Source organism: Spodoptera frugiperda, chromosome 5, assembly GCF_023101765.2.
Source record: "Spodoptera frugiperda isolate SF20-4 chromosome 5, AGI-APGP_CSIRO_Sfru_2.0, whole genome shotgun sequence".
Classification (NCBI taxonomy): Eukaryota; Metazoa; Arthropoda; class Insecta; order Lepidoptera; family Noctuidae; genus Spodoptera; species Spodoptera frugiperda.
In genome coordinates this window covers 4,310,897-4,335,539 of record NC_064216.1, presented here as the reverse complement: position 1 = coordinate 4,335,539, position 24,643 = coordinate 4,310,897, and the positions used below count along the sequence as shown (strand labels likewise).

Genomic DNA, 24,643 nt, shown 5'->3' with positions numbered 1-24,643 from the left:
CGGTAGGTCGTGAAAAACTAAAACGTCTTTTTCAATGGTCGAGTTTAGATTTCACTGGATAACAAGATTTTCGAATCAATCAAAGAGTTCGCTATAGATTTCACCTAGAATTTAGCCGTATGGTAATAGCTCGCATTCTTAGCATTATCACATGTGTGGTAGAGCCATGATTCGGCACGAATAGGCCGAGCGACCGGAGTGATACCACGGCCTCACAGAACACCGACGTGAAATAACGCTAGCGTTGAGTGAAGTTACCGGAGGCCCAATTTTCCCCCATTTCCTCAATCATCCCCAACAATCCTGAAATTCCTAATCCTAAAGGCCAGCAACGCACTTGTAACGACTCTGGTGTTTCGGGTGTCCATGGGCCTATTACTCACCATCAGGTGATCCGTCTGATCGTTTGCCGGTCTATCCCATAAAAAATGACAGACATCAATAATAAACACTAATTATAAAAAAAAACAAACTGAAAAACTTAAAAAAAAAGTTTGAGATATTTTTACAAAGTGGCTCGTTACAAGTTGTCTACATAATTATATTAAAAAGTTCTCATTCCCTCGAAATGAAATGTAATCGTGTACTTTTTCTCTAGCGTGGACCACTTGACCTTTCCCTGACCTTACAACGCATGACATGCTCCTGTTACGTCACAAAGAGAATGAAAAAGAAATAGAACGCTCTATGAGACAAGCGTTCTATATTTTTTGTATACTCGTATACAACTAGCTACTTTATAACTTTTAATGTACAAATAGAGTATAGCTTTTTTCATAGTTTGTCATCTAAAAAGACCAAATAAATGCACTTAAAAGTAACCTATTATTTTTTAAAGGTCATTGTTGATGTTTGTCGAGGTGTTTAGTAAGTATCTACTTACTACCATTACCATTACCATCTAGACATCTTGGATTGAGATCGATTATTGGCAGTTAATCGTCGCCATCCAATCCTTACTGGAGATACATAGATCTCCCCAATAATACACAACACAAAACTGTGTAGCCTTTGTTCTCTTAATAGTCGGTTATGATAGAAGAATGGAATTAATTTGCTTTCGCAAAAATCCACATTATTCAGTGCTAATATTACAAATTTTTCAAGGCGAGACAACGACTCCTTGGATCGCCTTGTTGTCCAAGGCAAAGTGGAGGGCTCTAGACCGCGTGGACGATCTCCAATGCGATGGACCGATCAAGTCAAGGCAATGGTTGGTGACCCCGTGCACGAGTGCACCAGATTGACCACCAACAGGGAGCGATGGCGGGACATCGTGAGGCGAGCAACATCTGCCACACAACCCACAGACACTACGTGTTGACCACGACCACTCTGTCAAGAGTGATACGAATGAGAAGAAGAATATTACAAAATCCAAAATAGAAAAGTTATAGTAAGTTCTAACACTACAAAACCCAAAATAGAAAAGTTAACTTATCCGAATGTCTAACTCGGGATACAAACTAGGATCCTTGTATTTATACCAACAACACAAACGGCTGCGGCTATTTCTATATAATTGGCATGTTGAGGGCTCCAACTTTAGTCAGTCACTCAGACAGTTGACTTCTAGACTTCGAAAGACTAAAATTGTTTCGCTGTTTATATTGAGATCAATACAAACTTTAAGGGAATTCTTAATCACTTGTTGAAGTTGTTTTACAGCGGTATCAAGTCGGTTAGCGCTGTCTAAAGTTTCTGAAGATCTATCAATGAATCTTTATAATTAGTAGTTGTTTGTTTCAAATTATTGAAGCTTGGTTGCTGTGGGAAATAATGATAGACTTGAATTGTAACCTTTTTTTGTGTAATAGGGATAAACGTGCTGACGGATCACCTGGTTATGAATGATCAGCGCAACCCATGAACGTGATACCAAGTTAGCTGAATTGGTGAAAATGTTCCTTTATAAAATGTTATTTGAAAATCATAATAAGAAACAATATATTAATAAAAACTATGACTAAGAGTAGTTCTCCATCGGAAATGTGAAACTATGTGACCGTTTTCACTGACATTAAGCTCTATATAGCATATAGCTGTGTGAATAAGATGCGCAGTTCGAGTGTACGAAGTATCGATAGTAGGGAAGCCATCCATAGTATGCTACATTCATAGCACTCATCTTTCCATAATATAAAAAACATAGCTTAGCTGAGTCCGTTCCCATCAGTGCTAAGCTGTCTGTACCAGTGAATATGATTGGTAGAAGCCAAAAGCATTCACAGCAACGTAGTACGTACGTACGTACGTTTACGAGTAGCACATCTCTGGTGAAAAGCTTTGGGTACAGACAAAACAGTGTGTCACAACTAAGATCACTTAAACATACCAAAACTCTTTATCGCAGTTTATAAGAAAAAAAATAAGACTAGCAACAATATAGGCACAGAAAAAATCTTATTTTATTTTACTCTTTAATAAAAACACGACAATACTCCAGTCAGTCTAGCTCCTAAGGATTCTTTTCAAAAGAAAAATACAGCGTAAATGAAAAAAAAAACGAAATTGAAGAAAAACAAGGTCGCTAAAGGCTACATTGCCTTGTTATCTCGTGAAACATTTTTGTAAGAAAATAACGTTTACAACGATATTGAACTTTCTAAAGGTTTTAATTTGTACCTACTCTTTAAGAGGAAATATCTTGATTTTTCTTAACACTCTTTACTGCACAATTGGTTTAGACGTGTAGCGGGTCCGATTCCCGTAAGGAGCAACTCTTTGTGTGATCCAAAAATTGTTACTTCGGACCTGGGTGTCATGTGTACGTGAAATTGTATGTTTGTAAACGCACCCACAACCCAGGAGAGATTCCCAATGTTTTTTTTAAAAAATGTAAAAAATTAAGGAAATCACAATCACTAAGAAAATTGTACTACTTTTTTCGTTTATTCTTAAAAAAAAAAAACATTTTATAAAACTAACTTCAGCATCACGACATTTTAAATATAGCTACATCTACATTCTCAGAAATATGTAACTTGTAGAACACGACACATAAATTATTAGTTACTGCACCGTTGAAAATAGTAACAATTTCTACTCGTAGTTTACTAAAGACGTATTGACACAAAGACCAAGTTTGAAGTTGGTAAGTCTGCAGTACTGAAGAAGGGTACTCGAAGACTGAAGCCATAAATACTTGCAAAAGTAGCTCTTTTTGTTTGAACAGACTTGGTAATTTTGATGCAGCAAAGAGCGTTGACTGAGAGACTGCCTCGTTGGTCGAGTGGTCTGCCAGTGCGACTGCTGCACAAGGGGTCTCGGGTTCGATTTTCGGGGCCGGGCAAAGAATTGCTGGATTTTTTCGGGATTTCACAAATTTCTCAGTAGTAGCACGGGGTCTGGTATTGGATACACTATACAGTAATAGGCTCACCCCCTATTGTGAGTGTGTGAGTGAGTATACATTGTATAGCGGTATTACGTGCCGTAATGTGCACCTCTGCTCTCCCTCTTAGGGGATAAAAGGCGTGACATTGCAAGTTGCAATATTTTAGTTACATAGTTTTAGTTTTTTTTTATCTTATATGCATATACCTTTTTGTAGCTATTACGTGCCGTAATATGTACCTCTGTCTATCCTTTCGGGGATAAAAGGCGTGAGAGGATGTTGGAATATTTTAGTTAGGTACATATTTTTTGTTTATTTTTTAATATCTAGATATATCAATCATATAATATATACCTTCTTGTAGCTATGCTTGTTATTGTATTAGCCCTATATCTTTATATATAAAAATCAATTGCTGTTCCTTAGTCTCGCTAAAACTCGAGAACGGCTGGACTGATTTGGCAAATATTGGTCTTGAATTATTTGTGGAAGTCCAGGGCAGGTTTAAAAGATGAAAAATAAAATCTTTGAGGCGGTACGAAGTTTGCCGGGCCAACTAGTTATACATATATTGGTTGCCCCAGAAATAAATAAATGAATAAATAAAATAGAAAGTACTTACGGAATTATTGAAGGTGGCCGAGGCAACGAGCCTCCTCGGCTGACTGACGCGATTTGGTCCACATTATAATTTTGGGGCCAACCCGCGTTATCTTCTATTACCGATCTGTAATATAAATCATTGAATTTATTGGACTTGTACCCATATAGATTATAACTTTTTCAAAATTAGTTTTGTGAGGTCGTAGAGAAACTTTTTTTGCTGTTGCTGGTGCCATTTGTTTATTTTGATAAATCTATATAATATAAATGAAAATGAATCGCCAAAATGTATGTGCGCACTAATCTTTGGAACAACTTGTTCAAATTGGATAATTATTTTTGTGTTGGATAGCTCATTTATTGAGGAAGGTTTTAAGCGGGTGAAACCGCGCAGGAATAGCTAGTCTTTTATAAAAATAACAATTTTTGCAGACATTGTTGCTGATTAGGCCAGTGCAGATACCTCTAATAAAGGTAAAAAGTAAAAGAAATTTATAGTAGAATGAAACCTATTGGAAATGGAAGAGAATATGCTAAAAATGGAAAAAAATAAAAATTCCACTCCATCCGAGTTCGGGAAGTGGGGGGGAGGGAGGTTTTAAGAGGAAAAATCGGTTTATCGCAATTTTCGGCGAAACTACAAGTCCTATAAAAAAAGTTCAACGGCAAAGTTGTAGGTAATAAAAAGATCTACAACTTTTGTATTTACACTTTTTTGTATTACCTCAAAATTTTGTGAAAAAATCAAAAAACTACGATTTCGGTTTTTTAATGTTATCTTCGACAAAAATATTAATTTTTTAACGAAATTTTGTGAAAACGTGCCTTTATATGTATCAAATACATTGTATTTTTTTGGAATTGTAAAATTATTTTTTTTACCAATTATTGATTAAATACCGAAAAATTATCCTAATTTTCAATCGAAAATTCACGCGTCAAAATATCAGATTTTTTATAAAGTTCGGTGGGCTTTTTGTTCGTTGAAATCTCTACTTTTCGATAGTGTAAAAAAAATAAACGTTACTATGGAAAATGTTCTGAAAAAACGCAATAAACTAAAAAAACTCGAATCAAAAAATTTTTTTTTCATCATTATGCACAATTTTGAGCTATTTATTACAATTAACTCATGTAGCGTAAGATTAAATGGTACATTGACAATTAAAAAATATATATGCATTAAAACATTCTACTATAATTAACAATCAAATAAGTTAATAATGTTTATATTTGATAAGACATCTACAATGTTATAAGAAAAATGTAGAATTTTGTTTTAATTAAATACGTAGATACTTATACATATTCTTATTTGAAGAAAATTTATAAACCTTTTTTATTTTTTAAGGTGGCAAAATCATTCAATCCAATCCAATGACCTCTCTCGCCTTAGATGAGGCGAGATTGAGTGTCAGACTATTACTGACTAAAAACTACCCTGTTCCTAGTCCTGCTTTTCGAGCTGGAGCCCCGGTAAACCCGCTAGGTAGTCCGCAGATCCGGATCAGGCATCAGCCATACTAGACACCATCTGAGGTATTCTGATGGCTCTTTGAGGCGCGCGCGGAACGCGATGCGCGGCATGCACGGGTCTAGTTCTGTTCGGGCGGAAGCTACCCTTGCTTGCCGTCTACAGACCCGTACTTACGGAGGCCAGAGTACTTTGCGCGATCCCCGACGCCCGGAGTACCTCTCACGAAGGCCGGGAGGTGAGGAGGTTCGTTCCCTCACGTGCCCCGCCTCCTTCTTTGCTAGCATGACTGCTTCGCAGAAGGAGGAGACGTCATCCCAGTCTCACTCGCTCCTCCAGAGACACTCCGGGCGTCGGGGATCGCGCGACGATCTCCAGCCACCGTTCACTATCACCTGTTTTTTCAGAACATTTTCCATAGTAACGTTTATTTTTTTTTACACTATCGAAAAGAAGAGATTTTAATTAACAAAAATCCTACCGAACTTTATAAAAAATCTGATATTTTGACGCGTGAATTTTCGATTGAAAATTAGGATAATTTTTCGGTATTTAATCAATAATTGGTAAAAAAATTAATTTTTCAATTCCAAAAAAATACAATGTATTTGGTACATATAAAGGCACGTTTCCACAAAATTTCGTTAAAAAAAATATATTTTTGTTGAAGATAGCAATAAAAAACTGAAATCGTAGTTTTTTGAGATTTTCACAAAATTTTGAGGTAATACAAAAAAAGTGTAAATACAAAAGTTGTAGATCTTTTTATTACCTACAACTTTGCCGTTGAACTTTTTTTTATAGAACTTGTAGTTTCGCCGAAAATTGCGATAAACCGATTTTTCCTCTTAAAACCTCCCTCCCCCCCACTTCCCGAACTCGGATGGAGTGGAATTTTTATTTTTTTCCATTTTTAGCATATTCTCTTCCATTTCCAATAGGTTTCATTCTACTATAAATTTATTTTGTTTCAAAACCTATCTGCACTGGCCTAGATGGCATATACTTGATTACTTTTATCACTTTTTTACCACTAAGTTTTGGTAATTATTTGTGTATTCTATATGCAAAATGTACTTAATTATTAGGAAAGTCAATACATTTTTTTAAGTAAAATATTATTTATGCATTTCACGTGCAATAATATTATGTCTTCAATTAATATTGGATATCTTCTTTTTCGGAAACAAATAACCGCAACAAGTTTCTGAAATAAATAACACACACACTACATATATTATAATATAAAATACCTAGCGAAGTCAGAATTATCAAGTCAATTGATACAAGAGTTCTGCCTTCAAGAAAGAAAGTCCTAAGAGCTTCTTATGTAAATTGTGAGAAAATACTAAAGAAGTGGAATGAAAAAATTAAGCACGGAACCATTTGCTTAGTGCCTGCCTAGAATTACATTATAATATTGCGTAGGACTTGTAGGAAGGTGGTAAGATTTTGCAGAACAAACTTCACTGAAAGGTAACGAATCTGAATAACAAGAGACTGTTGTCTACACCTAGCCGTAATGTGCACCTCTGTCTACCCCATTGGGGATAAAAGGCGTGACGTAACACCTAAGAACTAGTACCTACTCGTATTTTATTGGTTGGTTGGGTGTATGGAGTACGAACAAAAGAAACTATTCATCATCATCATCAATAGCTGGAAGACATCCACTATTGTAAAAAAGGCTCCACGTAGACCGACAAGCCGCAACCTGTATCCACTGGCTCCCCGCGACTCTAACGATGACATACGGTACCCAGACTTGGTCCCGAACTGCTGGCATTTTAGAAAGACGCCCAGCGAGCGATGAGGACAGTTATGCTCGAAGTTTCTTTGCGTGACAAAATTCGAAATATGGAAATTCACCAAATAACAAGAGTTACAGACATAGCTCTTAAAGAAAGTAATACTTACTGCAACGAACGTTGAACAAGTAATTTTAAACAGTAATCGGATCTCCTAACCAACCATTAATAATTTTGCAACAGATGATGTTTCAATCCGCTAATTAAATGAAATAAAAATGTCGAGACAGTGAAAAGGGAAGTCAAGTATCTTGTTCTTGTCTAAAAGCTTGGCAAATAAGGATACTAAAACATTAATCATTCGTTACTTTTATCCTTTAACTTTTGAATTAAATATGAGTTGCCTTTTTACGGAAGACGGGGCTTTAGCTCAGAATCTCTCAACACCCTTTTTTGTAAGATTTATTGCCGAAATATATGGGTGATAGGAAGAAGTTACTTAATGTTACGATATTATTAAAGATTTTGCTGTGAATATTTTATAAACTTCTCTACTAAGAACCTAATATAAATGAAAATAAAAAATAATATTGTAATAACAAAAAGGGAAATACAACTCTTCCGCAATAATTTCTCTTCTTATTTCAGCCAAATGCAATAATGCGGTTATTCCCTTACTGGTCGGCAAATTGTTTTCCAGATTTATATTTCGAAAACAATATTCATTAATAATTTTCTTGAACGATCTCGTTCGGTTCTGGATTTTTAATGATTGGAACCTCGAAATCAATTATGCAAGGAGTCGCGAAGACAATGAATCATTCTTTCCTCCACGTTTATGTAAATTTCAGAGGTTTTGCTCTCAAGGTGGAAGACATTTGTTTGGGCCCAAAAATAGAAGGATCGATACATAAGGATTTCTGCTTGTTCAGATATTTCTTCCTCGTTGAAACCCATTAAGATTGTTCTATTTATTAAATTATGTTTGCAATTTCAGTCCTTAATGAATGATCTGGAATTTCCTCTAAAGCATCAATTAACTTTAAGAGGGAAGTAATTGATGCTTTTAATATTAAGCCGTAACATCTTTTTTGGTCAAAGTCAAAGTTCATTAATCATACTCATGGAATCTGGTCATCATAGTGATGGGAGTTTGAGAGTATAAAATTTCGATTGTTAGGAATAACAGTACTGACTGTGGCCACTCCATCCGGGTGAAGTCTTCATCCTCAGGCATCCAGGTGTAGCGTTTGGGGTCAGGTTGGCTGCACACAGACCGTGGACGTCTGCGGAAGTATGAGCACTCCAGATCGGCGTCGTAGGCACATAGTTCGGGCGGTGCTGGCGTTGGTTGGCCGAACCTTGGAACAGGAACCTCTTTAAAATACTCGTTGGGTGGTGCTGACTTAAGAGGAATGTGTGAGTGGTTCGTGGTGATTCGTACATACCTGGGATACCTCTGTATTGGTGCATAATCGGTGTTGAGATTCTCATCTGAGGGCACACGCCGCCTGACGCACACGGATAGAAATGATGCTCTGTAACAAAATATGATATAGAATTGGAGTATCATAATATATGTGTTTGGTCAACTAAATTTAAGCTTTAAACAGTAGTGACTTTAGATTTCATTTAATAATTGTTTTCGTCCGGAGGCCATTTTTGGTCACCATTTGTATATAATAGTAGTAAGATGAAAATAATGTTGATAGATAATATGCATTATTTTATTCTAATGTAGGTATTGTTCCTCATTTCAAGTGATTAATTAAAATAGTAAGTAAGTAATATTAATAAATCAAAACAAAGATATTTCCGCTTCGGATGTCCTCCAAAGAAATGTATCCATCAAATAGTTGTTGTTACTACTACCATTAAATGTCATTTTTATAATAATAAAAAAAACTGTTGTGGTTTGCTGAAAACATCGCATTAATACTTCTTCTTTCCTTAGCAACAAAACTGCGGACAACTGCTAGTCGTATCAATAAAACTGTGCGCACAAATTATTATACAAATAGAACGAAACGACTGCCTGAATAAAATAAATATAAACCTTGATTTCGTAAGGATTTTAGTTGCTTAATTGCCCAGAAAGGCAACTAAACTACCGAAATAAGAAAGGATATTGTTTCTTGTTGTTTCTAGAAAGCTTCATTATTTTCTTTGCGAAATGAGGGTAGCAACAAATGAACTACATTATCAACGACCATTGCGCTAAGTTTCAACAAAATCTAATTTATTTTTTTTTCTGTTAGGTTCTACGGAATTCTGGGTCCAAGTTCTGTATTTTAAACCACATTTTGCTGTCTTTGAAAAAGCAGTATACATTGTAAACCAAATTGTAAACTGTGGCGACATATAACAAGTGACAGATGACAGAAGTCGATCGATGATCAAATCAACGGATGACGTCATAAATCCTACATCGCACATATGAAGTTTACATGCGAATAAACATGGATAGGAAATCCCAACGAACAGCAGTTGAGCAGAACGCCCGCCAGGCATGATCTCCTCGCCTGGTCGTAGGATCCTCCTTTTTTTAGGGAACTTTACTCTCTGTTGCGTAAATATACAATCCTGGACTCAAATGGTATTTTATGTTTCCAGATCAGAAATATTGGGCTCAACTCCAATATGAGGGGGTTTCATTTACGGAATTCAAAAAATCCACCAGAGTAAGTGAGGTATTTCTTTCTGTATTAAGCCCAAACAGAAGTATACACAAAACACCTCTTAACTTATTACAAAAAGCAGCTTAACAAAATAGATACGCTAGAAAGTGAAGCCAGGGTAAATATAAAAGTGGCCAGTGACCTCCACTTGGACCCAATACGATTACAAGGGTGCAGAATAATAAAATGCTCAATTTGTTACCTTTGCCTCCAGTAAAAGGAGGTCATTTATCGTCTAAATCAACTTAAGATGCCGATATTAGGGTCTCTAGTGGTCGGTAAGACGACATCTTTATTTTCTGCTAATGACTTTCATTGATGGTTCAATAGCTATTCAGTTTTAGTATGTTGATAAGTTCATAATTGTATATTTATGACGATATTAAACGCAATGCTTTTGCAAAAAATAATATTGTATCATTGCCCTATACCTTATGTTAATAGCAAAAGGCTTTGTTATCATATCTCGGCGAATCGAGCTGAGAGATACTAGAATTAATACTATGATATGAATGATATTTGCTATCTGATCATATGATTTAATATTAATTAATACACCGACAACAAAGTGTCTAAGTAACAATACAATTAAGTTATTCTTAATTAGAGCAACGCGGACCTCGTAAGGGAATAGCATAGCATTTAATTAAACCTAAAGATAAAATGTCTTAAATACGCATAATTATTTATAGGCACACAGGGAGAATATTTTTTATTAATGCCAACTTTTGCTCCAAGTACATTTATATTAACTTTTGAACAAACGGGTCAAGTTTGCTCATATCTTATGCATGGCAGGTTTCCGGCTAAACAACTCCTGTGGGACTCCACGAAGCAAGATGAAACATAGATTTTATATGCAGACGTTAAGTGAAGAGTATTGTTTTGGGACGGTACCACTGCTCCTTGTTATGTATTACATTAAATAGAACGACTTAATATTCGAGCTTGCAGCCTTAAAATAGAGGGGACTGTTGTGTATATCATTCGTTGTTTCCTTTATTCGAGTTTGGTTTGGTCAGCGATGAATATCATGTAAGTTCGTTGGGATTCCAGTAGATTGAGTATCATTATTGACAGACTAATATTTATATTACATTATTTAAACCAGTTTCAAGTTCTTTGATAATGTGTGCATTTATACCGTCGCCGTTTAAAGACTCTAGTATTTATAATTCGCTGTGCCCGATATGGTGTGTAATTGTGACTTAATATTGTATTTCCACCACTTGTGTGCATTATGGATGCAATAAATACTTAATATGATATAATGAATAAAATAAAAAAAATAATAAGCGTTAAAACATTTTACAAACTAACCTTGACCACGAAGAAGCTCACCTAAATATCAGTTTTTTATTCACAAGCACAGCATTTTTCATTATTATCACATAACTAACGCTAACCAAAATAGTTTAAAAAACATTCCAGCATTTGACCATTTAAAATAAACGTGCACCATTCATTTCCACTCCATATCGCGTTCACACAAATATTGAATTGATGAAAGGGCACCATTTACACTTTGCCAGTTAAAATAACATCGCCATAAATAAATTCTGTTACATGTTTCCACGCGTTGGGGAGAATTTAGTGGAATTTTTATCCCTACAAATTCAATTGGATAGAGGAGGCCGTGAAATGGTTGTGTTTATTTATAACATTTTGGATGTCGGAAGAGGACTTAGCCGATAAATGGCAAACTATTTGGTTGGGTATAGAGAAGTGCTTCTGTTGTTAAGTGAGGTCTGTCGTTACCTTTTGTTGATATCAATATTTGGTTGCTCAGGCCTGTTTGTGTGTCGTTTCAAGCATAGGATGCTTTTGTACTTTGAACACATATCATTCATACTTGCAGAGATTGGCTTAAAATGGGTAGGTACCCAAATTGTGCGAATGAACGAAAGAGTCCAAAAAATATTCCTTATACCGTCCTTGCCGTATTCAGAGACATTTAATGATTACTTACCTGTTAACTAAAACTATTTCTTAGTAGCGATTTTGTTCAGTTTAAAACAATTGCTAAGGACTGGGTTTGGTAACTATTACATAATTTAGAGTACGGCAATTAAATCTTATGTTTTGCAATAGTATTTGGCCAATGTCTGACTAACTGCCGCACTCAGAGACATTTATTTCCAAAACCTTTTAGGGAACAGAGAGTAAAGTTCCCTAAGAAAAGGAGGATCCTCCGACCAGGCGAGGTGTTCAGCCTGGCGGGCTTTCTGCCCAACTGGTGTTCGTTGGGATTTTCTATCCGTGTTAATTCGCATGTAAACTTCATATGTGCGATGCAGGATATTTATGACGTCATCCGTTGATTTGCTCGTCGATAGTCTATGTGCGACTTCTGTCATCTGTCATTTGTCACTTGTCACTTGTCAGAGTGTCGCCACAAACTATTGTTAAGGACTGGGTTAAGTAACAATGAGTAAAACATAAATGACTCTGAGTACGGCAGTTACAATGAAAACATTGATATTTAAAAAAAATATTTTCCCTCATTACATATTTCGGGTCATAACATAATAAGAACGGAACTGAACAATTCTTTATTCTTCCATTGTAAGCATCCCTGCATGGAAGCATTCATTCATGCACGAATCCGTATGGAAACTGTATGTCGAATCCTCGCTTCCTATTATTTCTACTACATAAAGAACCTGCCTAGTTTCCGTACACATATTGTTAACGGCTGTATCTTTTCTGTGAATATTTTCCCTACACCGGAATATCTTAGTAGTCAGTACCTCTACCATGAGTTTGAAGAGTTATGACTGCACGGTTGGTTTGGCTGGGCAACTGGCTGCCGCGCAACGTGAAGCGGGTTCGATTCCCGCACGAAGCAACTCTTTGTGTGATTCACACGTTTTTGTTTCGGGTCTGGGTGTCATGTGTGTGAAGTTGTATGTTTGTAAACGCACCCTGACTTCATTTTAAAAAGAAGAAAAAGGAAAAAGAGGAAGCAATAGTTTTTGTCGACAAGGTAATTTTTTGTATGGCAAATTTAAGTTCTACATATGACCGGTAGAGGCATTGTAAAATTTGACATACAAACGTCTACGTCGTTGCTATCGACTATCGACAAATACCTACTATTGCTTCAGTTTCATGGTAGAGGTACAGGCTAGTGACATATTTCCGCCTATGAGAATTCTTCGGAATGGAATGGAAAATATTTCGGAATAATACATGTTATGGGGCCTTTGAGATATTTTCTTTTATTGTAAAGGGTTTTTATTTTTTTTGTCTTTGTGCTCTGAAGAGGTAGTGCTATTGATTTTGTTACGGAATAACCCTTTATGTACACTTATGACAATGGGTGTGAGATTTTTACTCTATTTCTGTTAGTAAAATTACTTTGGCCATATCCATAATATGACATGTGAAGTTTTAGACCATTTTTGGCACACGAAAAGTCAATTAACTGATTTTGATGTAGTTTAACGATGACATAATTATCAACTATCCACAATTTTTTAAAGAACTGAATAGATTGTTAGCTCTATTTTAAGTACATAATTTAAATTATTGTGCTAATATAATATCTATGTAAGTACCTAGAGCTACACATGAATGCAATAAATGATTTGAGTTTGAGATTTACCAGTATTAAGTTAGAGAGCACTGGTTAAACATCTTGCTGACTTAGTTACAAAAAAATGCTTAAAGAAAATCCACCGCCAAGCCGTGATCTCACATTAAATTTACATTTACATAAGATCGTCCTTATTTAAACATTCTGTACAACTCAGCGAACAAAACCTCTTTCAAAGACATTCGTAGGAATCACAGAAAACCATTTTTTTTAATTCTTCACTAAAACATTACATTAATTTGAAATTAATTCTAAGTGTGGGAGAGCCATGCTTCGGCACGAATGGGCCGGCTCGACCGGAGTGATACCACGGCCTCACAGAAAACCGACGTGAAACAACGCTTGCGTTGTGTTTCATTGTATGAGTGAGGTTACCGGAGGCCCAAATACCCCAATTCTCAATCTTACCAATCCCCGATTCCCCAACCACCCTTAAATTCCATTTCTAACCCCCAAAAGGCCGGCAACGCACTTGTAACGCTGGTGTTTCAAGTGTCTATGGACGGCGGCGATTGCTTACCATCAGGCGTGTTCCATAAAAAAAAATCTTCACTAAAACATTACATTAATTTGAAATTCTTCACTAAAACGGATTCGTTGATGTAAGACCGCTATTATGATCGAACCCAAAGCATTAATGTTCAATTTAGATAATGTCATCAGGTTAATCCCCTATAAGCCGGGGAGAATTTGATCCCCTACGGAAGTTGACCTCAAAATGGACACGTCGGGATACGGGAATATTTAATACTGACCGGTAAGTATCGGGAATTTTGAACGGTCAAATATTTTAGTTCAGTTTATGAATTGTTTATTTAACGTGGCTTTAGAGTATTTAAAGTTATTTTGATTGGTTGATTTGGATTTAGGAAATTGTAGTTTAGATTTTTTTATACGTTGTTAACTAGTCAAGGTCAAATAATTTTCACTTTGACTTGGACTTTGATTATATCATTACCTATAAATTACTTTTAAGTATTTGTACCTATTTTTTCTAATCATAAGTCGTGCGCATTTAAATCTTATTATTGTCTTATCTCGTGATTAATACTCAAACCTTCTCTTTGCGAGAAGAGGCTTTTCGTCAGATGCTTCTCTTAATACAAGGCACAAAAGTTACACTTAAGCATGACTTAAAAAGTAATGTGGTCATTGGTACCTGCATAAAAATAATTGTGTTGAATACCGTCGTAATTTTTCTTTTAATAATTTTAATAAACGATGGATGAACTTACCTATTGGCTCTGGAACATGGACTCTCGATATGGTACTGAGAGAGACATCCGAGGAATCTGTCCTTCTTGGACTTCTCCAGTTCCAGCAGATCCAGTTGTTTGTTGTTGATGCAGTACTGTTCTCGGAACTCCTGCGAATTATGGATATAATATTATGTCATTAAAAATCAGTCAGAACACAATAACTATTATTTGGATTATAATTATTGGCCGATGTAAAGATGCGACAGATTTGCCTTACTAACATGTTTTTTGAGGGGCAGTCAAAGATCGTCCATATAGCGCAACTTGTCCCACCTTGACTGCACGCAGCCAGAGACATGTGTAATGTAATTTTACTTAAACTACCTCGTCCGTACTAACTGCTTTTGTATCGAAAACAATTAACGCTAAACCGACTAGGATTTAGTAACCGTTAGCTCCGAATCGGCATCAACGGCAGACTGGGCTATCATCTATTCTGTGGCAGTGATCTGATGGCTTTGGCCTACTAGGCAAAATTGTGAACGCGATTACGCCTGACATTATTCAGCAATGGTTGTGGTTGGAGGACGTGGTATAAAAATAGCACCGAAAATTAAATATGGCCCTAAATTATCCTTTGTACATTCAAACACCATGACTACTGCTTTAATTTTATATAATCTTTAACATAATGTTTCTTATTAAATAATTTTTAACATCGTCTTTCTTCAAAATAATTTCCTATAATAAATTCATTTAGAAAAACGTACGGTATTGAAAGTAAAGACGCTATAAACTGCACTTCAGACTTGAAAGTGCTTAAGTGCTCAGCAACTTACAAAGAAAATAATAGACTCGAACTAACGTCTCAGTAACATTCAGTTTAAACAGAATAAGTTTTCTAGGCAAATGCACTTTGCAAAGAAAATAAAGAAAAAGTACCCAACGTTTTAATTTAGGCAGAGCTAAGCAAAAATAGATCTTATCCGCACGAAAGCTAAATTTTTAAGCAAATAGGTATCTTTATAGAACTCGCTAAAGTAGGCTAAGTTGGAAGTTTTAATGCTTCTTTAGTGTTACAGATAAAGTAGTTTGACTTCTATTTAGTTTTGTGAAAGATACAAAATTGAATGTTATATTAGTTTTAGATATATTGTGTGAAAAGTGGTTTAGTTACATTGCTATTTATTTTAACTTGTCTTATTTAATGGAAATACCGATTTTCACTGTAGGTGTTAAAATAGCATTCAGATAATATATAGCCAAACTCAAAGTTCACAACTCAAGAAAATCAGTCAAGAATACGATATTTCGATCGGGATTGGATTCAAGAGTAATTCCCCTGGACCTTTTAAACTGCGATCTTCACCTCATATTCCAAACATAAAGATCTTTTATAGCCCATAGTTCAGTTTAAGACTGTCATGGGTTGTTGATAACTAGATAACTTTACACAATTTGAAGTTTAAAAAACTCGAATTTTATCTTTACTCTCAAACAAAAAAATCTCGCAATTCTTCAAGAAATCAATTCAACCAAACACTGTCTAGGTTCCAAAGCTCTTTGTTTAAAGAAAGATTAATTTTCAATTTTCCTCTCACAAATATTGGTAGTGTATTCTCCTTGACTGAATTTCGTGGAGAGTAAATACACCCACCTTAGTATTACGTGGAAGACGTCTCCATTGGAAAACAAAATGGCGTGGGATTAAGGAAGCCCACTCACATAATTAATTTCGGATAGTGGGAGTAAAAGTTAGCGACGCACGATAAAAAGATTTTTTTTTCTTCTTTTCTTGGTATCTGGAGTGGTTGGGTGAAGATTTGGCCTGGTTTTTTTGTGCTTACTTTGATTTAAGTATGAGTCGTTGATTATATTTGGTGTTTTGTTGTCGCTGTGTGTTTTCAAAATAACCTTATTAAGTATCAAATAGCAAATAAGTGGGATAATAATTATGTATTGTATCGTTATTTTAATTTTCATTATTTTCCTTGGTTGGTAGGTAGATAATGATTGTGATAATAAGTCCGCCGATGTACTAAATAAGAATTTTCAATTAGGATATCTAAATACTTAACTAGGAATCATCATTATTACTGAGCACCTAGCTTTACTGACAGACTGACGGACAATTCAATTTCACGTCTCAAAAGTGCCTAATTTGGGACTAATTTAAAATAAATGCTTTGACTTTGACTTTCTTTGCAATAATAGTTAGAATTGTAACACTATGTAGTAAAAAAAATATGAATTAAAACTCATTCAAACATTGTTTTATTCTAACTTTTAACAAAACAATACCACCAGTTATTTCATCACTAAAATATATCTAACATTGCAACTTTTTTATGCATAGTCGGATAAAAGTCAGTATTGTTTTGCATTTTCAGCCATTTCCATATCAGCTGTCCAGTTTTTTGTTTAATACTTTTCCATTGATATTCCCAGCCCCTTTAATATCTGTAGGCTGCGCAAATATTTGCCGCGATACGAAATTGAACTCTATTCGAAAGCTAAACTAACGGAATATTGGAATCGATATTCTTCAGTGTATTAAGTAGGTACACTTCAGGTCTATCCGAATATGTATGTATATCGTCACGCCTTTTATCCCCTAAGGGAAAGCCAGAGGTTCACATTATAGCAATGTACATTGTACACCCACTTTTCACAATTTTTGTTGTAAGTCCCATGGAATAGGGGTCAGCCTATTGCCATTGACTAGGTACATTTCCAGACTCCATGCCACTACTGCGAAATTTTCGAAAAACCGAAAATAGCCCAGCTATTCTTTACCCGACCCGGGAATCGAACCCGAGATCCCTTGCTCGGTAGTCGCACTTACGACCATTCGCCCAACGAGGCAGTCCGTAGGATAGGTCCGTAGATACTCAGTATCTGAATAAGTATTTCAATCATCCTTATTTGTGACTATATTACTTGTATAAGTATTATTGGGTGTTTTAGATCGTTGTCGGTTGAACAACGAAACGCTATCCATGGAGATTGCTATTCAATTCATTCAGGCGTCCCTTACATTGCTAATTAATCTGACGTAATTATGTTCTGTCTAATCACTATCATACCTATTTAGCGTGTTATTAATCTGTGATAGCAATCAATCAATCCATTAGTCTGATTTATGTAATCAGTTTGAAATGTCATTCATAACCTTGACCTTTGAAATAAGTAGGTAAATCTCCGGAGCTGCGGACTACCTGGCGGGTTACCGGGGCTCAAAGAGCAGGAATAGCAACAGGGTAGTTTTTCGTTAGTAAGAGTCTCTAACACTCCCTCTTACCTCATCTTAGTCGGGAGAAGCCATAGGATGATATCCCCCCCCAAAGGGTAGGTAATTCTGAAGTGAAGATTGTATTTATATCTATATTACATGTAGAATAAAATGGCATTATTAATGAAAAAGCCTTATTCCAAAATGCAAGTCTCTGCCCTCTGAACAATAAAAGATTGGCTCCTGATTTTGACTATCGTACTCAAAACCGCCTTTTCAAAACACCCTATAATCCTACTTACAAGTTTATCAAAATTGTAATAACAATGCTTTTAGCTTACGGTAGCTTGAACATCGCTTTATGTATGCAGGTTATTCAACCGAATATTAGATACTGTCTCTAGCTTCACTGAAAGACTTGATGTACTGTCTACAACTTCACTGGGAAAAGACTTGATACAAGAAAGAATAAAGGTCTCTTTATTCTTTCTTGTATCAAGTCTTGCTTGCTTACCTGCTTAGAGTACATGGTAGTCTTACTGGCTGGCCGTTCGTCGCTGGCCCTCTGCCACTTTCTCCCCGCGTTCTCATCCTCTGACTCGTAGCCTTTCGCCGAATGTGCTATGTCCGCCTGCAACAATAAGTTCAAGGTCAAGGTCAAGTTGTACAAGATTACGATGGAGTTTCTTGCTCGTTTTCCTCCATTCGAAACAACACTTTGGAACGAGCGCCTAGCTTTACTGACGGACAATTCAATTTGACGTTTCAAAAGTGTCTAATTTATCTAGACACACGGCAGTGTGTCCGCCAAGTTCGAGCAAAAAACCGACACACCGGCCGTGGGTTATATTACACGAACCATTTCGTGTTCGACCCACCTATAACTCAAAATCTATTTTATCTACGCATATGAAATTTCTAGTATCTGTCGAGATCTACTTACTTATCTAAAATACAAAATTTCATTAATGTACCTATTGTAGGTCTTGAGATATTGACGTCAGAAAATCGCTATTTTTACTATACACTCACTGACTGACTCACTCATCAAAAACCTAGACCACTTCCAATGGTCGTATTGACTTGAAATTTGGCATGGAGGTAGGTCTTTGGTCAAGGTAAAGGAAAAAATCTGAAAATGGCCAAGTGTGAGTCGGTTTTAAAAATAATGAAGGTGTAAATTCATACCCCTAAGGAACTAAAACAAAAAAATTACCTATATCTTCCAATGGTCGTACCGACCTAAAATTCGTTACGAAGTTTGTATTTAGTCAAAGTAAAGTAAAATAAGAAAAAATAAAAATAAAACTTAACAAAAATAAATGAAATCCCACCCAAAACATAAATGTGAAAGGCTGCCAAGTTCGATAATATTGGAATGCTTCGCCTATAAAAGAAGTGAGATCTAAATAAGTACCAAGTTCCATACACAGACTTCAGTTAAAAATGATATAACTTGGCAAGTTTTAATAGAAAATTATATACTTGACTCATTGCGTTTAGTAGGTTTATAACAAAGTGTGTGAAAACTTGCCAACTTGTTATATCATTTTTAACTGAGGTCTGTGTATGGAACTTGGTACTTATTTAGATCTCACTTCTTTTATAGGCGAAGCATTCCAATATTATCGAACTTGGCAGCCTTTCACATTTATGTTTTGGGTGGGATTTATTTAGCCGCAGTCAAGTCTTTGGGCTCATATGACGCTACTATCGTTACATCGATACACTACATATACATTACATCTCTACACGGCTAGTGCCGTGTCTGGGTAACCAGGTGCCGCGCAACGTGTAACGGGTTTGATTCTCAAACGGGGCGACTCTTTGTGTGTCCACAAATTGTTGTTACGGATCTGAGTGTCATGTATATATGTTTGTAAACGTACCCACGACACAGGAGAAAATCCTAGTGTAGGGCAACGTTTTAAAAATATCTGAATACAAATATCACTCCACTAGCTAATTTAAAATCAAACCGTCCTTTCTTCCTTTTAAAATGTTTCTACCACAAATAATGCAAACCAAAAACTAATCACTAAGCAAAAGTTTTACCATTCTTCTCACAATCGAGTACTGGATCCTGACAAATTGCAAGGCAGCTGAGACATCGACTTTAGACATTTGCATCTGTGATACCATCTATTGGTCCAAGTTTAATTGCAACCAAGTTGTTCTGGAACTTTCTTTTGAACAGAATTTTGTAACTAGTTGCTTTGTTTCCAATTTAGTACCCGTTCAGTACAACGCGTTCTACTTTAAATTTTCTTTTTGTGAACTGTAACCTAGTGTTCACCTACATCAGAAACTCGTTACTTTGCTTCTATTCGATACTAGGTAACCTATCAGAAATTACTCCCTTTTATATTTTTGCCAAACTTCCAACCATGTTTTGTTTCCTTAAGAATATTTGTCTGCCTTTGCTCAAAAAAAAAAAAATGTACGGTCGCCTCGTGACCAGTGCCCAAAAATGGATAGTGTCGTCCTCTATTTCTTTTTTTTTTGTTAATTGGGAAAAATCATCCAATTACTTATCAAGGCGAGAGGTACTGACTAAAACCACTCCGTTACTACTCTTGCTCTTCAAGTCGGAGCCCTGCTAAACCCGCTAGGTTGTCCGTAACTCCGGACAGTGCGTCCTCTACGCTGCTATAATCATCAAGCTGCCTGCCTAACATAACTTAGGTACTTCTCTTAAGAAATAGGCATTTTCTTCTGTAAAAGAGTTCTTCTAACTAATGACAAATAAAAACTTAATAATTTATTTATCAAAGAAGGTTAGAACTTTTTTAGACTAAAACTTGGTGAGAAAGAAATCAAGAAACAAGTTCTCTTGAAACTGTGAAAGTCAATTAGAGGGAGTTCAAACCCAAGTTGTAGCTTAAAGACGTTTACACTATTGAGCGAGTGTACGTGTAGGTACACGTTGTAGTTCCTAACAAACTTTTAAGGAATAGTTCTGTAAGCACTAACGAAGAAAAAAACATAAATCTCACGTACGTAATTACTTTTTTCTTTTGAAAATGTTTTTGTAACTCCACAATTACTTAAAACTACTTAGATTCATAGAAATAAATCCATATTTTTCAATAAGTCAAGCGTTTTACACACAACATAATAATAGGGTAGATGAATTATTGCACTTTTATATATTAGATTATTTTATTGGTAAACAATAGCCACGTAATTTTTATTTTACTTTATGGAAACAAATACTTTCGAATTATTGATTTGAAATATCGCTGGCACGTCTGGTTTGTATCCTTGATAAAAAAATATAACCTCCAACTGTGACTTTTATAACAAAATCATACTACTGTGTTATTTGTTTTATTATAGAAGTGTAAGAAATTGTTATTATTTAACAACAAATCGTAATCCTCCTTTAACTTTGAACACAACGCCAATAATTTGTCGCAAATTAAATCATTGAATCGAATTCAAGATGGTGGATGTGAAGCGTAGAGAAAGAAAAAAAAAACGTTGAAATTAAATATTGGAAGCGAAGCGTAAAGAGAAATGTACGGTAGCAGTCTAGATTTTTTTGATATTTTTTATCATCATAGTACGTTTGTACGTTCTTTGAAACAGTATACGGATATTTATAATCGGTTTGGAAAGGAAAATCCTTAAGGTAAATATTGAATTGAATAGAAAAAGTTCTCTAACATAATTTATTCCCTTGTGGTTAACACATCTGTACCATTTCTTTAAACCATTTCCAATTGATTTTTTTACTTTTTATTTCTAACTTCTATAAATGGAATGTTAGATTGCTTTTTTTGTTTTACGTAACTTCAATACAATTCTTTTACGCGCTATTCAATTTACGATTATTTACTTCAATTCAATGAAAGTATTACATGAAACACATGTCCTAAGAAAACCATTGAACTGATGTAACTGTTCATTTGGTTGAGTATTTCAAAAGTAAAATCTGATTTAAATGAATACTAACACTAGGCTGGAAGTTGTTCTACTACTAACACATATGGATGTTTAACTAAAATAAAAGATTTTTACGTAAAAAGGTTATTCAACTAGTTTCAAATTTTATCAGGAGCCTATAATCATGAGGATTATGTGCGACAATCGAAGGCCTAGCCTATGAGTCAGTATAACCTAACTAAGTTTATATGTCTCACATTTGCTACTGCATAGTATAAAACAAAGTCGCTTTCTCTGTCCCTATGTGTCTTTGTATGCTTAAATCTTTAAAACTACACAACGGATTTAAAGTGACTCAAGAGTAAGGTTTATATGTATAATACATGCATAATATATCACCACTGCACCCAAGCGAAGCTGGGCCGGGTCGCTAATAATATTATAATACATAACAGCACTTGAACCCTTAGCCATTAACTTTCTTGTTAGTAAACAGACCTATTAAAATAACAGTCAACGGACAGACAGACAGTTGAGCTATAATGAGATGAAGCTGAATGACTTTTCCAGTCTATTAGAGTTTGTATAGGCTAGCGACATGGCCCTAGGGTGACGTCTTTGTTTCCACTGCAATGCTATTTCATTTTCATAATTTGTTCAAGCAACTGTGAGAGGGTATTTTGAATCTTATTGTTATTGTCTTAATGGTTATATTAACTTGAGCACGCCCTTTCTAAGGTTTTTAAATGGTTTTATTTAGTTTGATCTGTTTGTTTGTTTGAGACAAATTTTGTAATGGGTGAGGCTGCTTTTCCACCAGAGATGTGCTATGCTACGTTGCTGTGGATGCGTTTGGTTTTCATTAATGATATTCATTGGTTCACAAGCTATGTTTTTTTACATGAAAAGCGGTACACTATGGGTGAATTTATAAATATTTTTATGTACTAAATGTTATTAATGAAATGGGACTTTTCTTTTAATGTTTTTCTCTTAATGTCTTTGTCATTATAATTGTTCTAATGCTATGATTTTATTATACACTTATAAATATACCATGCTGATAATACAGATAACGTAAACATGGCAGCTTATGTTACTGGGTTAACTTTTTTTAAAGTAAAGTTACGTTAGCATGATTTTTCTTCCAATGTTTTTTTATGTCTTTATGATTGTAGTTGTTCTAATGCTATGATTTTATTATACACTTATGAATATACCATGTTAGTTCTACATTACTCTTAGTAGAATATCTATAACAAAAATTATGTTTACTCAAATTAGTCCCAGATTTCGTCTATAAAAGGTTAATTCTGTATTAGGTAACCAGTTACTAACCCTTACTTAACAAATAAGTCCTAAGTAACTTTTTGTTGATGTCGAAAGCATCCGATTATTTTCCCACCTTGGGTGATTATACGAGATGAATATACCACGATAGTTAGACTCTTATTGACTAATCACCCCAAAAATATAACTTAATTATTATGTTTAATTAATTAGTTATGATTTTACTGTCAATAACTTAGCATCGCGACAATCGCCGCGTCGTGTGTCGCGGATGCTGCTCATGAATATGAGCCTCTAGGATGACTTTTTTGAAACTAGTGGAGTTCCTCCAATGTCTTCTACCGTTGGGTAAGGCGATAACATAATCAGACTCTAGTACTGATCTAAAAAGTTACCCATTCTTACTCCTGCTTTTCGAGCCGGAGCTTCGGTAACCCGCTAGGCAGTCCGCAGCTCCGGAAAACTTATTATAATATTATACTACATTTCTTATTACAAGCTTCATTTAATCTCTAAACTGAAAAGACACATAATTTTCACGCCATTTCTAAAACTTGTACAGAAAGACAAGAAAGGTTTGAATTATGTGTGTCAGTATTTCTAATTATAACTTGAAACAAACAACAGTAAATTCAGTGTCTAAGAATTTAAGGAAAGCCTACTTTCTCAGTTTATATTAAAATGGTAAGGTAACAGTTTATCACTTGGCAAATTCTGAAATACTCGTAAATGTCATGGTGGTCAGGAGGTTTAAGACGCTTCTTATGCATGAGGGTGCGGGATCGAAACCTACCAACGGGAAGTACCAATGTGACATTTGCGAGTTATATGTACTTTCATGACTTTGTTATTTATTCTAAATTACGTAGTTGTGTGCAATCTCCAATTATCCCCCTTTCTAATCCTCGATTCTCCAACAACCCTTAGAATCCTAACGCCTAAAAGGCCGGCAACGCACTTGTTTGGTGTTTCAGGTGGCCACGGGCGGTGGCGATTGCTCGCCATCAGGTGATCCGTCCGCTCGTTTACCGGCTTATATCATACAAAATATTATTTTTTTGTTCGTGTATGAAACCACCAGTAAGTCAGTAAGTAAAATAAATCAGTACTATACACGAATGACAAAAACACGAACGGAATTCAGTGAACACTGAAACGAACAACTGGAAACAAGGCCTGGCTCTGAAAGTTGTTGATTGTAATTTCTCGAGTGTTTTATTGCCCATACAGTGAGCCACGCAATATTACTTGAGCAATAAAGCTAAATGTCCTAGTTTCAGGACGAACGGAGATTGGTACATTGGGTCATTGAGCGTTAATGTGCTAATACTTTCTCCTGTTCTAGGAATAGGTGGACGAAGAAATAATATTCTATTCTAAAAACTTATTAATAAGATACACGATAAACCCTTCGCACACAATAAAATTCGAAATACTCAACACCTGTTTTACCACTTTCATGTCAAGTGCCCGATAAACTTATGTGACAAATAGTGCATACAAATAACTTTTTTAATTCAAAGTTATAGGATACATAGAGGTTGTCCAGACATTGTAAAATAAGTCCTTAGTGATATTTTGCTTTGGAATAATACA

At 35.4% G+C, this 24,643-nt stretch overlaps 1 protein-coding gene across 4 annotated transcripts in view; it reads right to left on the bottom strand.

The window, feature by feature from the left end:
* Positions 1-24,643, bottom strand: part of LOC118271685 (uncharacterized) — a 256,520-nt gene that overhangs the window by 23,102 nt on the left and 208,775 nt on the right. For all 4 annotated transcript variants that reach the window (XM_050693579.1, XM_050693580.1, XM_050693581.1 and 1 more), the window contains exons 3-7: positions 18,384-18,500; positions 14,674-14,804; positions 8,611-8,700; positions 8,359-8,523; positions 3,960-4,064 (exon numbers count right to left, since the gene is read on the bottom strand). In XM_050693579.1, the coding sequence (XP_050549536.1) occupies positions 3,960-4,064; positions 8,359-8,523; positions 8,611-8,700; positions 14,674-14,804; positions 18,384-18,500 (608 nt within the window). The remainder of the gene's footprint in view (positions 1-3,959; positions 4,065-8,358; positions 8,524-8,610; positions 8,701-14,673; positions 14,805-18,383; positions 18,501-24,643) is intronic.